Source organism: Triticum aestivum, chromosome 7A (assembly GCF_018294505.1).
Source record: "Triticum aestivum cultivar Chinese Spring chromosome 7A, IWGSC CS RefSeq v2.1, whole genome shotgun sequence".
NCBI lineage: Eukaryota > Viridiplantae > Streptophyta > Magnoliopsida > Poales > Poaceae > Triticum > Triticum aestivum.
This window is the reverse complement of record NC_057812.1, coordinates 303,899,051-303,914,631: the sequence shown is the minus strand read 5'-3', so window position 1 is coordinate 303,914,631 and position 15,581 is coordinate 303,899,051. Positions and strand designations below refer to the sequence as shown.

Below are 15,581 nucleotides of genomic sequence, written 5' to 3'. Positions count from 1 at the left end.
TTGTTAGCATGTTATGTTTGTATATATTTTTTTTTGCAGGTTATGTTATGGCTATATTAAGATGACCGAATAATTTTGCTGCATCTGTATTAAGTTATGTCTCGGATTGCCATGCTTTAGCTATTTTGTAGCAAGGTTGTGTGATGAATTCTTGCCTGCACATAATGTACCTAACGAAATCTTGTCAAATCGGTGCATCAAGTTTTTAATCATAGCAGCAGCCTCTTGGTGCACAGCTCGACAATCTTCTGTTCGGTCGGAGTGGCCGTGGCCAGTGGCAGACGGTACTGTACGGCACATGACGGCGGACCTTTCCTGTGCGGTGGGTACTGGATGTGATTTGGCGCCGTCCGTCATCCCGACCAAACGGCACGGCCGTGCGCTGTGGGGTCAACACGGTATTTTCCTGGAGCCTAATTACTGTCCATACAACCATGTGCTGGGATCCCGATACAAACGAGCGCACGGAGATAAAGTGAGCAGGCGAGCTCGTCCTCTCCTACGAATATTCGTATATCTACCTCTCTACTTACTAACAATCCTCCCTGTTTCTGAGAAATTAACCCGGAGTCCAGTAAATAAGTTAGAAAAACGTTTCGTATTTCTGCCAGAAAATACGAGCGACCACGCCTCCCACCCCATCTGGATCCGCCGCCTCCACGCCACCGGCCGGCGTCCTCCGCCACGCCATCCACCGCCGTGCCGTCCTCCCCGCACCGCGGCCTGCCTCCTCTCCGCCGTGCCCTCCTCCTCGCGCCGTCCGAGTCCTCCGCGCGCCGTTCGCCGACGCCGAGGCCCAGGCCAGCCCGCTCCGGGCCCGCGCCGCCGACGGCGACGGGCTGCTCAGCACGCTTCTCGCTGCCATGGGCAACGACCGGGAGGAGGAGGAGGACGCGCAGGAGGCGGGGTAGCGTCAGAATCAGCGCACGTCGGATCCAGCATGCTGCTCCTCTCCCTTCCCAAGTCGCCCTGGATCTCGCGATGCTGGAGGTGGCCGCGGTCGTTGCTATGGAGGGCTCGCCACCCGCCTCCGGAGTCCCACGTCCTCGAGATCAACGAGATTGCCAAGCCGAGGTCATCATCTCTCGACGGGCTCCTCCATCACTTCTGGTTTCACACAATGGCTGTGGGCTGCCTCTCCCTCTCGATCCTGCGCTCCTCCTCCTCCGGTTCAGGTTTCAGGCCGTGGCTTATGGTCGCCTCTCCATATCCATCCTTCCAATCTGGAGCACAGGTGGAGAGCCTGGCTGTGTGTGGCGGAGATGGCGCCCCGCATCTGCGCCCTATAAGCCCAGACAGAGCTCCGCCGAGGCCATGACCTCCACAGGTAACGATCTAAAAAAGGCCGACAACCCAATGGAACCTCTCCCTGTCTCTTTCTTCTGCATCTTCCTCATACTATCCACTGGAATCTTAGTTTTTGTAGTTAGCTAGCAGAGACTCAATTGCTGCATTTTTTTGCCTGTACATCTTCATATAGGATTCGATAGCCATGCCCTGGAGAGAGACAGCTCACAAATTAGTGCAGTTAACAAGAAGCAATTGAACCGAAGATCTTACGAGATGGCTTGCAAATCCAGGTGTCAAACAGAATTTCGGTAATATATATTATGTATACGGTACTTGGAAGGGATGCTTACCAGGTAAATACCACTTAAAATCTAGGTCCAGTAACTATCCAGTTGCAGATTCACTGCAAGTTTGTGCGACAGATATACATATATATATAGATCAACTAGGATTTAGGTTTAACTCTATGGTACAATTGAAAGACTAGGGAGAAGAGGGTGGATTGTACTACCTGATTGCTTGATGTACATCCGAAAGAGATTCAGTTGCTCTGAATATTCTGATTTGCCACATGGTCGCCAGTGTGAATAGCGCCTTTAGCGATTTGTACAACAAACAGACCAAGCTCTACATAAAATGATTTTGTTTTCATGAGTGAATCTTTTAGTGACGTCATTACCATCCCCTTTCCAACGAACAACATACAAGCTTTGTTCTCTGAAGTTTAAGAATAGTGCAACCATCTTGCCTTTCCAAAGAATAACATATATATTTTTAACCTTAATAGTGCAGCCAGCTAGCTGTAGTGCACTTATCTCTAAGCCCAGCTCCTCTTTAATCCATAAACTTATCCGTAACCAAAGGCTAGACGTATATTCAACGTAATTCTATTCATTGAGTTGAGTTTCTTACTTCGGTATGCCCTGGGGTATAGTAAGTTCCATTTTCAATGTTCCAGGGACCACTTCCAGTAAGTTTCCACTCGACATCAGCAGTAATGTCCACTACCTGTATCAGCATGGTTATCGCAGAAGATAATCAGGGCAAATATCATAAGCAAATTACAACTTTAGAATCTCTGAATTCTAATAGATTTCTAATATCCTTCAAAACATGATGTGTGAGCGCTCTTTAGATATTCCAGTAAGTTCCTTTCTACAGGTGTTCTTACATCTCCTGAATGGATGTTTCTCTTTGCATTTCGGCCGCTCGGCCCACTTCCGATGATCCACTACATCATCACTGTTTGGTAACTGGTTAGATACTCTTCAATCTCCTTATAGAAAGGTCCACAAATGCACAATCAATAGATACATATAGAACTGTGTAAGTCTGAACATACATGTGGGTCAAAACATGGTGCGCTCCACCAAGCTTCTCAATCTTGTCCACCAGTTTCGGCGTATACCTTAGACTGAAATATTAAGAGGTTATCAGAACAACTACAGCGAATATAATCACTCTTTTCAGACCAAATAAGGAATCAATCTCATGATGGTTGATACTTGATGCAGCGGAGGATCACAGGTGTACTGCCAGCAGTTTCAATTTAACCGGGTGGTTGCCATCATCGTGAGACTACCAACTGGAGGAGCTGCAACGGCTCTTTATTCCAGCCGTATCCGATGCCCCGAGCCGGAACTTTCAGGTCACCTACAGCACACGGTGCTCGTGGCGCGCCGTTGGCGCCGGCGTCGGCGGGGACACGGGAAGGTGCTCGTTGCCGCGCTCCCGGAACCCCTCAAGCAGCTCATGCTCGTTCGGCCGTGCAGGACGGCGTTGTAGCACTATCATTGGATGTGAATCGCATCAAAATCGGAATCAGTCTGCGCGCTAATGTGGCGTGTTTCCGCCTTTGCTACACTGTGATTGACTGATGGTTAGATCGTTGATGCTGCAGTCTGATGAGGTCTCGGGGTGTGTCTTGTGCTTGATTTTTGACACCACGAGCTCCTGGTGAGTTTGCTCCCCTGAGTCATTATAGAGGGAATGAGATGGTCAGAAGGGAGAAGAACAAAAAACCTTGCTGCCGGAGATGACATCCACACCATTTTTTGTGTGTTGGAGTGATTGAACCATGGCAATCAGAGCTGCATATATATTCCATTCTGTACACCAAGAGATTATGCTATTTTCCTTTTACTGAAGCAGTTATGATTGAGTAGTACATTGTTATCATTCTCAACAACTTCATTCATGACACCTTTGATACTCATGTATGAGAAAGAACTTTCAGTGATTGAGTTACTTTATTTGACTTTATGTTGTTCAGGAGGGGAGGCCGCAAGGCGGGAGAGCCAGCAGCGGCATTCTGTTTGGGGATGCGTGGATCTGGTGATGCTGGAGCAGGGGAACAGGAAACATCACATCCGCAACGGCGTTTCAAATAGCCAATTTACCTTTCTCCCTAAAGGTTTCTTGCTCTGCTGTCAGTATCACTGGTCTTGGGGTTTAGATTTTGTCAATATCAAAATCTGGGTACTTACCAGCAAACGAGTTGTTGATCTATTTACTTAGTCAAGTTCATTTCTGCTATGTTCTTCAGTCAAGCTTCAGCTTCTAGCCTTGATTAAATGGCAATGATATTCTCCAAAACCTACTAATGTCAGAAATCCTGCTACCCAACAGGATGGTCTGCCAAGTGATGTGAGCACTAAGTGTGTGGCACACGTTCATTAGGATTGCAAACAAGATTTGAGATGTAGGTCAAATTTTGGAAAATTATGGGTCTGCGGGTACAAAATTACATGTAGGCAATTTTACGGTTTTCTGAGATTAAAGATTCAAGCATGAATGTGAATATAGTTCCATGGTTTTTTTGCTGACAGGTTTTCTTATATTTACTTCTCTTTGTATGATATTGGAATTTATATGCTTACTTAACTGTTCAAAGATATCTGTTTTGTTTGTCGATTGGAAGTTACCACATTAAGCTTGAGTCTATGTGAATTGACACACTGTTTGGAACAAAATAAAACTTAGTACTGTAGTACAATTTGGTGGTTAAATTACTCCTTACCTCGACATTCTAATAATCTGTAATAAGGATAGTTCGCATTGGTCATGCAAGATCACTTGTGGGAAATTGGTGGCTTGCTGTTGTTGTACTTCACAATTTCTGTTGTTTCTGTTTATTTCACATTTTTTTATTTACTGCAATTTGCAAAACAGAAGTATTAGCATAACTGGAATTTCTGTTTGTGTTTTTTACAGAGGGAACATCGTCTGATGGGACAGCTCCTGAATCAATGTCACATAAGGCAACAACATACTTGGAGGAGTTGAGATGAGTTGATCACATCCTCATTTGTCTTTGCATGTTGCAACAGGGGCAGTGTACTTTTTTTATAGCAAAACATTCCTACTTTAGATAGAAGAACTTATGGGGCACATCAGATGTACTGACCACTCCTTAGTCCCAAGAACGGGACTAACAATTTTTCTCAAGTTCTGCTGCTGTATTGTACTAGAAGTCTGTTCATCAAACTGCCTTATCAACCATTTGCTATTAACCCTCAAACATCTAACTTTTTTTTGACATCCTCAAACATCTGACATATTTCTTAGCAGCTGCCTTCTGACCCTCCCCTTCACCCTTTTCGGATAGTTTTGTTTTGCAAATACCCTTTCCTGATAGCTATGTCCCACCATCTGCATCAAAACAAGAGAAAGGGGCAGATGATCTGTTGGCCACAGACATTGCTTCCTGCAATTGACCATATTATTGATCAAGGGCCAGCAAAAATATAGAGATTTCAATTAATTTTACCGTCGACCAAGTAAACTGCAATTCGTGAGCTGGGACGATGAAAGAAGAAGAAATATGATTTAATGGCAAAAAATAAGTCAACAATGTTGTCTGATGTGCATGAGGATTTGGTACACGTTTAACATAAGAATATGTATGCCTTCAAGCCTAATTTTTGTGCCTTGCATGTTGTGTTCTTTTAGTATATATTTTTCTCCCGTTGCAACACACGGGCATTTTTGCTAGTATATCTATCTATCCCTAATGCCTAATCCCTAATAATAAGGCACGGATTGACTCCGTGGGTTCACCGTCACAATACGCTTCTCCTCGTGAATTTATGCTTTCAGTTTTTTCACCTATATTATTTTCTACATCCGAGGTGGTACTATTTCATCCAAAAACGTTTAATTCCAGAATTTTATCCGTTCACGTGTGGGCCGCTTGCCCTGTCTGCTTCGCTGTCGCTGGTCTGACTCCCTCGCTATCATCGGCCCGTGTTGTAAAAAAATGTTTCGCTGTTTACTCCTCTCACCCATCTCCTTCTTTGACCCACACACGAACAAGCTAGGGTTGGAGCCGCCACCCCTCCGGCCTGCCCGCCGGAGCTCCGTCCGCCACTCTTCTCCATCTTCTCCCCCCACCTCTACTCCCCCAGGCCCAACTGTGGTGGATGACATGCCCGCCGGCGCTCCATACTCCCCTCTTCTCCATCTTTCCCCTCGCCATCTCCCTCCTCACTCCCTGTTCCGCCCCCACCCCTACTGCTGCAGGCTCAACCATGGTGGTCAACACGGGGATGTGAGCGTGCACGGGCGGCGTCGGTGGACAAGAGATGCGTAGAGGATCTCAAGTGCTGCAGACGCTGGCGAGGTGAGTGATGATGCTTCTTCCTATTGGCTACAGAGGCAGATTTAGGGTCAGGTTTGATTTGTTTGTGTTCCGGTAATTGTTGAAGGTGAGAATGATATTACACTGTTGATGGAGCGCAAGTAGCACAAGTTAATCATGTGCATTGCCCATTATTGAATATCAGGTTCAATGTTCTTGATTTCTTATTTGAGCTGTTACTCATTACTTTTTTAATCAGGTACAATAGTCAATGCATCGCTACTTCCATGTATACAATGGAAATAATTGTGTACACATATGCATTCTTCCAAATTGTAGTTTACATGGGGTAAACGATCATGTTGGTCTCTATGCTGCAGATATTCCAAAATAAAGGAGGCGGCTAGAGGAAGCATTGGAGGCCAAGTTCAGCAGCAACGGTCAGCCGTCGTCGGTGGCCGGATGACGACATCTGTAAAGGAATGAGGGTGGTCGGAGACCGACAACAGGGGGCTACTGAACTAGGCAAGCTACCATCACTCCATCATCCCTGGAGATCGTTTGGTGATGTCTGCTGCATCACATTATGGACCGGAGGCGCGGACTGCCCCGCACAAGTAGGTTATGTGCTTGAGATGACTGAATGTCCGATAATACCATAAACCTTCAGCGAGCAGTGGCTCCAAACTCCATCCCCTGATCTCAAGATAGCTCTATTAAATCTCTTGATGGTATAACAGGGCATTGGCAGGAATTCTTGATGATTGAGGAAATTATGGCAGGCATTCTTGATGGTATATTAAATCTTGGTTTGATGGGTACTTTTGTGAAGAAACTATTGAGTCCCAGGTATTGTGATTCTTGCAACTCTTATCTTTTTCATGTTCTGCGTCTGACTGAATCTAAATTCTTTTTGGAAATACGCAGGAGACCTACACGCCCATATATTAAGAAAGACAGAAAGAACAAGTTTTTATGACTGAATCTAATGCATGGTTAAGCATTTCGTTTTCCATTACATCTGATCCGATTCCAATGCTTGCTTAGTTGTTAGGACAAATGAATCCAGATGGTTGTAATGAGTAATAAGATGAGCAAGGTGCGGGGGCAGTGTTGTGGCTAGAGTATTTTAGAGTCCAGATTATTGCTGCTACCTCTACTCTCCTCTGCCATTTGGTAACTAATGACAACGCAGCAGCTGCGTGGTTCACGGTTTACGGAATCTCGATTGCAAGTGCCTATACGATGTTTTTCTGCCCATCTAAATTCCACATGTTATGTGAGTGGTACAGCCGCATGAATTCGCGATATGTATTTCGGCCTGGTTCAAAGGAGCAGTGCAATATGAGCATTTGTACAAACTATCTAGGACATCAAGTTCACTTGGGTCCGCTTATTTACCTACAAACTACAGATGAGACCCACTAGATCAATTAGTGCCATCTCCAGATTTCTATCATCATGTTGCTTCGTTTATCTGCATAAGTTCCACTTAGAGTTGCATGCATTAAACATAGTGTTTTTTTAGTGGGCATCAGACTTGGTTCAGATGGCTTTTGTTGTGAAAGAAGAGTTTGGTTCACATGTGGCTTTTGTTTTGAAAGAAAAGTTATCTTTCTAAAGATCTATACTCTGAATCCTACATCTTTCGTCATATTTTTTTAGGCCTGATGAGTATTACACGGCATGAGAAATTCAAGAATTGAATGAGAAGAGTGAAGACGACTAGCAGGTTGGGTTCTCTAAGGAATGCCCATACGAACTCGCTATGGCGAGGATGATTCAATGAATGGACATGTCGATCATGCTCAGCTAGTTGCGCAGTTAGAAGTTGGAATCGAACCCGAAAAGTTTGTGGAGTCCGTGCTGACAACCCTACCAGCTGGGAGGTAGGAACTACCTTTTCTCCCTATTTTGATATGCAAGATTGAATATTAAGGCATTATTTGAAATCTATTTACCGAGGCAGGGACATGAGAAGAACTATTTTTTCTCCTGTTGCAACACACTGGCCGAAGGTTACAAGTGTGCAAACCCGTATTGTTGTTTATAAAGATGGAATTTATTAGTCGTTTTGGCTATCGAATTGGTGATGCAATCCGTCCCCACATCTGTGTCTTCACCACTTCGTCCTCCCGCACAATCAGCAGAACAGAGCAGCTGCAGCGATTTGGCCATTCATCTCTTCGAGTGATTCAAACCTAGGAAGCCTGCTACTTGCGCAAGCAACATGGTAAGAAGTTTCGGTTTTCTCACTAATGCACCTCAATTGGTAAGGATAGATGAATGTCAGTTTGCTTTATGTTGGTTTTCTAATTTCTACATATTCCTTTCTTACAGACTCTTCCTTCAAGGAAATCTAATTATCTAGGTATATGGAAAGGAGGCAAATTATGTAACTATTTGGGCGTCATCATGCTCTGCTATGCAGATTGAGGAGAAAGAGTTATTTTATTGTGATGATGATTAATTTTTTCATCTTGTGATCTTCTTTGCTCAAGTCAGCCTACATATGTTATCTGTTTGTGTCCCGGAGCGCGGCTGCGGTGAGGGGCTGCACGGCGTGGAAGTTGGGGAGGAGGAGCGCCACGGCGAGGGTGGAGGCGAGCACGATGAGCGGCAGGAAGAGCCCGCCGTGGCGCGCCAGGGGGAGGGTGACGTCCTTCCAAGAGCGACCGCCAGAGGCTGCCGATCCGGAGCAGTTGATGGCCACCGCGGCCGCACGGGCGAGGGACGCAAGAACGATGTGGTGACCTTCTTTGATGTGTGCCATTTTGTCTCTCTTCCTTGCGTCTCATGCTTTGATTTGGGTGTTCTTTGGTTTGTTCATATTATCACTACGTTCTCGAGTGACTAATCAGTGCTGCTAGAATATTAGAAAGATGTGCGTACAGATTTTTGGCTTGTTCTTCTTCATTGATGCAGGTGTGTAAGGAATTGGTTCGAAACTTCGAATAATGATTTTCTGTACAACCTATCTGCCTGAGTCCCATGCATTGATTTTTGCAACATTGCAAAGATCTATCTCTGTTAAGTTGATACCTCTTCACAATTTTAGTTATGAATGTTATACCAGTGTCCTTTTTAGCATCAATTCATGATTATTATCTCTTCCCAATTTGAATTTTCAATTTTCTCCTGTTATTTTGTTTGATGTTAGATTTCCTGTTGATGAGAGAGGAACACGAATATTAGTTGTTCAGTACTTCATGCAATGATACAACTACAATCTGCAGCATACTACTTGGACTTGCATGTAGTCTGAAAATGATTCCCGGCCTGTATATTTGCCTATGGAGGTACTGTATACATGCTGCGTGCTTCCTCATATTTAAATTAGACATCGGATGTTCAGTATTTTCTACAAATTGATTGCAGGCATGCAAGATTGTTGAAGGGCAAATGTACTCTAAGAAGCTGAATGATAAACCAGGTTACCAACATATTTAGAGCTTCCTTTTGGGATTTGTGCAGGCCATGGTCTGGAGGACATGTCCGGTTCACTAACTCAATTTCAAGGAAACAGTGGAAAGACAGAAAAAGGAAACCACATGGATTTAGAAATTTCAGCATTGTAGAGCTCAGTTGAAAAGGAAAACGAGATTTATAACAATCAACCAGAGTGGTGATTCGATTTTTGACAATTGGTACTTTGGTTGTGTGGTCGATGAAGACATGAGATTGATTTGGATGGGGCAGTAGGTTTGCTCGGAGAGGAGGTGAGAAGGACGGAGATAGAAGAAGAACCTTGAGATGATAGTGATATTATTGACTCAATACTTTATTGGCTCTACTTTGTGTCGATCTTTCAGGTGCATGAATAGTAATTTGTGCAAAACTACGCTTTCCCTTGTCATTTGATAATTGTTTTTCTTTATGGTGCTCATGACATATTTTTTTATCTACACTTACCTCCTTTTGATCGAAGAATAAGATGTGGGTATTATTGCATTGCCAACTTAGCTGAACATTTTTTGAATTCTGTATGGGTATTGTACATGTTGAAGTCTGCGAAATAGATTAATGGTCGAGCGTGTTTATAAGTTATCAAGTCAGGCACATAAGTCTAGAAAGTAGCTAAATTTTCCTACTGAAAAGTAGATAGGTTTCTGATGTAAGACTCTACATAGTATACGTAGCAGCAGGCATCTCAATTCTCTCATTCTTCATGCCTTGAGGCTGTGAAACATCTATGCTAGGTCGCCACACTTTAGCAATCTTCATTTGATGAGGTACATTCAAATTTGGTCTGTTTATTAATTTGATGAAAAATTATCTTCTCTTAGATGGTCAAGGTTCTAGAGTTCATTGCTATGAAAAAAGGCATAGATTTTAGCTGGTGGGAGTGAGGGAGCTTAGCAGCATAGGCCACCTCTGCCGGTGTGAAGACATGCGGCCACATGTTGTGCATCAAGCCATGAATACACATGAACGTCGGGGCCGTCGTGTTGCCTCGGCCGAGGCCTGGTTGTTGGTCGCTGTTGTTGATAAGGACGACATGAGGCATGTGTCCGATGCACATGAGGATAGAACTCCTCCGTTAGCATCCTCTCATCGGTTCCTCAAAGTGCGAGCGCGTAGAAAGCATGATTACCGTGGGCACGTGTATGAAGCGTGGGTGGGGCAGGTACATGTGTGGGTGGGGCTGGGGAAGAAGCAGCAGTCGCCGTGGGCACGTGAGAAAGGCACAAGTGGAGGTGGGATGGGGGGAGGGCGGGTTTCGTGAAACATGGTTATTGTGTTAGAACTCAGATGTATATAATAGTTTTTCTCCCGTTGCAACGCACGAGCATTTTTGCTATTTCTAATAATAAAGCACAGATTGACTTTGTCGAGTTCATCATCACAATACGCTTTTTTCATGAATTTACGCTTTCAGTTTTTTCATCTATATTATTTTCTAAGGTGGTACTATTTTACCTTCTTTTCCCTTCATATATACATCTCTCTGGGCCTCTCGATCCCCCTTCTTCGTATATACGTCTCTCTGGGCCTCTCGATCCCCCTTCATGGGCCTCAACTCATCGATTCGTTTAGTGGCGGCCCAGTCAAAAAATATACAGTGGTGTGCGGATCGGAATCCCGCCAATCAGGTAGAAAAAGAGCCGCCAAACCAATCCGCCCTTAGTCCCACCTCGCTATATTACACCACGTTACACCAATTTATATTTGTCTATGATTTGAAATTAATCAACCACCTCAAGGAGTGGGTCCTAGGATATGAGCACGAAAGGAAAGAAATCAAAAGAAGAAATAAATTTCTCTTTGAAGGAAAAGGAAGGAAGGAAATTAATCCTCCACCTCAAGAAGTAGTGGGTCCCAGGATATGAGCACGAAAGGAAAGAAACCAAAAGAAGAAATAAAATTTGATTGCGCTATTATGAGCAGGAAGTTTGAAACATAAATTCTGTTCGAGCAAAAAAATCCGTCAAGGGTAAATGTCATATGTGTAGATAGATTCAATTCTACATGCAGGACCACTTTGCATTTCATAGGATTCAGATTTCAATAGACTATATAAGGAGCAGATGGGGGCTTGGCGAAAAAAGGGTGCATATTACATGATAAATGTTAAATAAACAATATTGTTAAACCTATATGCTTGAGTAATATCAGATGTGCCTTGCTTGTACATGATCAAATGGAATTCGGCGGAAATAAAGAATTTGTGCATTGTTCACTTGAGCAACAATACGCATGAGGCATAGGCCGTTTTTTAGGCCACTTGCAAATCTGGCATTAACTAATTCCAGTGTAGATTATTCATGATTGCTCAGAATAGAAGATATGTTTTTTATAAATTTTCCATTATTAATCCTTAGCTACTTCAATTCATAAAAAGTTATTCACATAAATTTGCACGTCACTTCCCAAACCTTGCAGTATTGAAAGATGTCAGTGTTATATGCATTTTCTATTTAGCTAAAGATATTTTAGTAAAAATCTGGCATTAACTAATTCCAGTGTAGATTATTCATGATTGCTCAGAATAGAAGATATGTTTTTTATAAATTTTCCATTATTAATCCTTAGCTACTTCAATTCATAAAAAGTTATTCACATAAATTTGCACGTCACTTCCCAAACCTTGCAGTATTGAAAGATGTCAGTGTTATATGCATTTTCTATTTAGCTAAAGATATTTTAGTAAAAATGTATGAAATTCATATAGGTATTGTCATCAAGTTTGCCAATAGAATAATGTCTATGTCTTTATTACCCCGTTGCAACACACGGGCATGTGTGCTAGTCTCTCCTTATTTTAATTTTTTCTCTCCCTAATCTATCCCTAATAATAAAGCACAGATTGACTCCGTGGGTTCACCGTCACAATACGCTTCTTCTCGTGAATATCCTTAATAATAAAGCACGGATTGACTCCGTGGTTCACCGTCACAATACGCTTCTTCTCGTGAATTTACGCTTTCAGTTTGATTTTAAAATATATACGCAAGGTGGTACTAAAAAATCGTTTGGTTTGCTGATGACAATTGTTTCCGAGCGTAGTCGATGTTGGGCTGGAGCGACGAGTCTGCTCGGTCAGATGGGCCAACTCTGGCCGATAGCTCGTCCGCCCCACATAGGCCATTTGGGCACGAACGGCGATGCTTCGGTTTTACAAAAAAAAACCTATGTTCGTTCGATATTCAGTCTGCGGTCCCTGATTCATCTTATCCAAAACTCCTCCCTTTCCAGCGATGGCAGCGACGGCGGAGCACGAGCAGGTGAGGTGTGGCGCCTTCGTCGGACCGCTACAGCCACGGCGGAGGAGAAGGTGGACGCCATGGGCGCGGCTACAGAGGAGGCGGAGGAGAAGGCGGACGTCGTGCGCTTGCTACACGGCTACAACCGAGGCGGAGGAGAAGGCGGATGCCATGGCCTTGCTGCGCTCATGGGCGTTCTTGAGGATGGTACACCGGCCGTGCCGCCGCCAGTCCTCTCTGGCCTCCCGCGTGTTATCCTTCTCAACCTCCGCTCCTCCTGTCGTGATTTGGATGGGAAATTGGAGGCCGGCCGTGTCCTTGTCCAACACATATTGATGTAGTGCCCGACCCGGATTTGATTGGCTGTTATAAGAAGCAAAGGTCCTCGGTCGGAATCTCCATCAGGTTTTGCCCTTCGACCATAATCTCCATCATCCCATCGAAATAGCAATTTTTGACCAAACATCCAATGTCGCCGCCAAGTTCGCCGGACGAAGAAGCGCCGAGTTCGCCGGAGGAACAAGAACGCCCGTCGAGCCGTGCAATGTCTCTTGTGGCAGCTACACGAGAGGTATGTATCCCCTCGAAGCTACGTATCCCGTACAGCCTGAAGTTTGTGAGGCCTTGACCTGACCGTCACTAACGCCACCTTGCTGCCGCTGTTGTTGGAGATGAGCTGAATAGCAAGCTTTGGTTGCCTCGTTGCTTCCACTTCACTGCTCTTTGACTCTCCGTAATTGTAAAACACCTAATACGATTCTTCAGCACTTGATACTGGTGGTCATGGTCTTCTTCCCTTACTGTTGCAAGACTTGGTTTTAGTTAGTAATCTTGAGATCAACGTGTACTCATGGATTGCTTAGATGGAGGGCCACTGTTGGTTTTTACTTAGATGCGATTGTGAATCATGCACGGTTCAATTCAGATTCATGTGGCATTTTTCCCAAATTTGTGCCTGCCTGAACATTATTACTCTTAAACTATGAATAATGATTTTTGCAACTGTACAAGAATTTCTTTTCCGCATCACAAGAAAAACAGTTTGAAACAGAGAACTGTATTAAACCTTCTAATTATTGTATGAGCTTGCTTCACTTAATTTGAACTGCATACATAGGCTACTTTGCTCATGCATGCATCGATACTATTGTGTATAAATCTGCTTATGTATCTCACTATTTGTGTATCTAAGATGGCGATCTCAAAGACAATATTTTTAATGCTTTTATGATGTTAAAATGTTTTCGACTCCCCTGTTGTAGTTATTATTTCTGTCCCCTTGCTCGATTATGCTTTTTCTTCAGTTAACAATTAGCTTTGCAGAATATAGATATGCTAGCTGCACCTAGGTTATGATTTTCCTTCAGTGAAGAATTAGCTTTGCAGAATAGTTATGCTAGCTGCACCTAGCAAAACAGGATTACGATGTGTAAACAGGATTAGAAATATCTAGAATTGAAGGACTTCAGTTGGTGTTTGTTAGCTAGATGGAATTAGATTTGTGAACATATCAGTTTATGGGTGGCTATTTGATTGGTGAATTCACCTGCTATATGAGCACTATTTTTAATAAATAGTGTGCAACTAAAGAAGTATAGGCACAGGATTTACGAGAAATGATTCATAGAAAGAATTGTAAAAAAATGCTATTCTTAATTTCCTGGAACTAGCGTATATTTTTTCCACTACATTAGCCTTCAGATTCTTCTTGATTTGCTTTCTGCACCAATGTTTTCAGTGCCATCCTTCTTCCGTGATGCTGCTGCATGCCAGGATTCGCAGTGGCACCGCCGCAACCAGCAAGGACACAAGATCACGAGGATTGTTGCCGCTTCCGAGGACATGGGAGCTGCCATAGCCAGCGAGTACGTGAGCACACACAGTCACCATCACTTAAGAGGATGCGAGAGCCATCTCAGCTTGAGAGGATGCGCATACCATCTCCGGGTATATAGCAGTAACATCTCTCCCTAACTCCACTCTGATATGTAGCATTTTTTTCTATCCTATTGTGAGACTGCAGTGTGTGCAACAAGTGTTCTTCTAAATGTCTGAGCATAAAGACTGCTCATGGGTGATGCTTCTGAGACCAAACGTCTATGTGTGTCCTTTGCGGCCTTTCCTATAAATAAGTATATGTCATTGCCATAGTAATTCTGTACTTCTCTATTAGAAAATCACAAGATAGTTTCAGTGTTGTTGTTCTCAATCATGTTACCCTAGAGATGATTCTGTACTTTTTGGTGTGCTTCTTAGATCTAATAGTACTTTGTGTCTACTTATATAAATGGAAGGTCGTGAATCGGGGTAAGACTCTAGACTGAGTCTTATAACTTCATTTTATTATTTGTGTAGGTGAGGGAGTTCTATGGATACACTCCGAGGGCGGGGATCCCATTTCAATGAAATCATGCTACGTACTATAACTTAAACACGCCAAGAAGATGAGGGATAGTCCTTCGTTGGAGCGATATTTCTTCCAAGGATGGTTGTTGGCATGGATCAGCACCAGTAATACCCTGAATTTTCTGAACTTGGCTCCTCTAGCCTAACTTGATGATGAAAGTTTCAGTCAAATGAATTTATTATGTATATTTGGCTTGGAGTTAATCCCAAAAAAATAAATTTCTTATGTCTATTTTACAAAGAAAGCGTTCAATTATAATTAGCTATACCCTGCATTTGCACATACTTTGCCTGGAAGTGATCAATTGGACATCTTGAGCTTGAAACCGATCAAGGAAATACTCTCTCCGTTCCTAAGTCTTTTTAGAGATTTCAATATAGATAGCATACAGATGTATATAGACATGTTTTGAAGTGTAGATTCACTCATTTTATATACGATGAAGAAGAAAACGAGGAACTCAAGGCTTACAATAAGTGAATCGTCACGCAAAAAGTATACTCTAGAGATTACAAGATGCGCATGTAATTAATAAAGGTTTGCTAGATTCATTTAATAAATTAAATCTGTATCCAATTTATTTTCCTCCTGAGATATCCTG

At 43.2% G+C, this 15,581-nt stretch overlaps 1 protein-coding gene and 1 long non-coding RNA gene across 4 annotated transcripts; both read left to right on the top strand.

Annotated features, from left to right (window-relative positions):
* The first annotated feature begins 492 nt into the window (after nucleotides 1–492).
* On the top strand, nucleotides 493–4,551 carry LOC123153485 (uncharacterized). Of its 3 annotated transcripts, none has more exons than XM_044572589.1 (3): nucleotides 493–1,327; nucleotides 1,481–1,580; nucleotides 2,805–4,551. In XM_044572589.1, exons 1-3 carry the CDS (start codon nucleotides 982–984, stop codon nucleotides 3,073–3,075), a joined length of 717 nt encoding a protein of 238 aa, XP_044428524.1. In that variant the 5' UTR covers nucleotides 493–981; the 3' UTR covers nucleotides 3,076–4,551. The 3 variants fall into 3 exon arrangements, with proteins under 3 accessions (XP_044428524.1, XP_044428526.1, XP_044428525.1); XM_044572591.1 differs by having other exon boundaries at nucleotides 502–1,327; nucleotides 1,481–1,598; nucleotides 3,563–4,551; XM_044572590.1 differs by lacking the exon at nucleotides 1,481–1,580 and having other exon boundaries at nucleotides 518–1,327; nucleotides 3,563–4,551.
* Nucleotides 4,552–12,515: 7,964 nt separating this feature from the next.
* On the top strand, nucleotides 12,516–15,205 carry LOC123150411 (uncharacterized). Its single transcript, XR_006475091.1, has 3 exons — nucleotides 12,516–13,144; nucleotides 14,312–14,520; nucleotides 14,929–15,205. It is a non-coding gene; the product is annotated as an uncharacterized lncRNA (long non-coding RNA).
* Nucleotides 15,206–15,581: the final 376 nt, after the last annotated feature.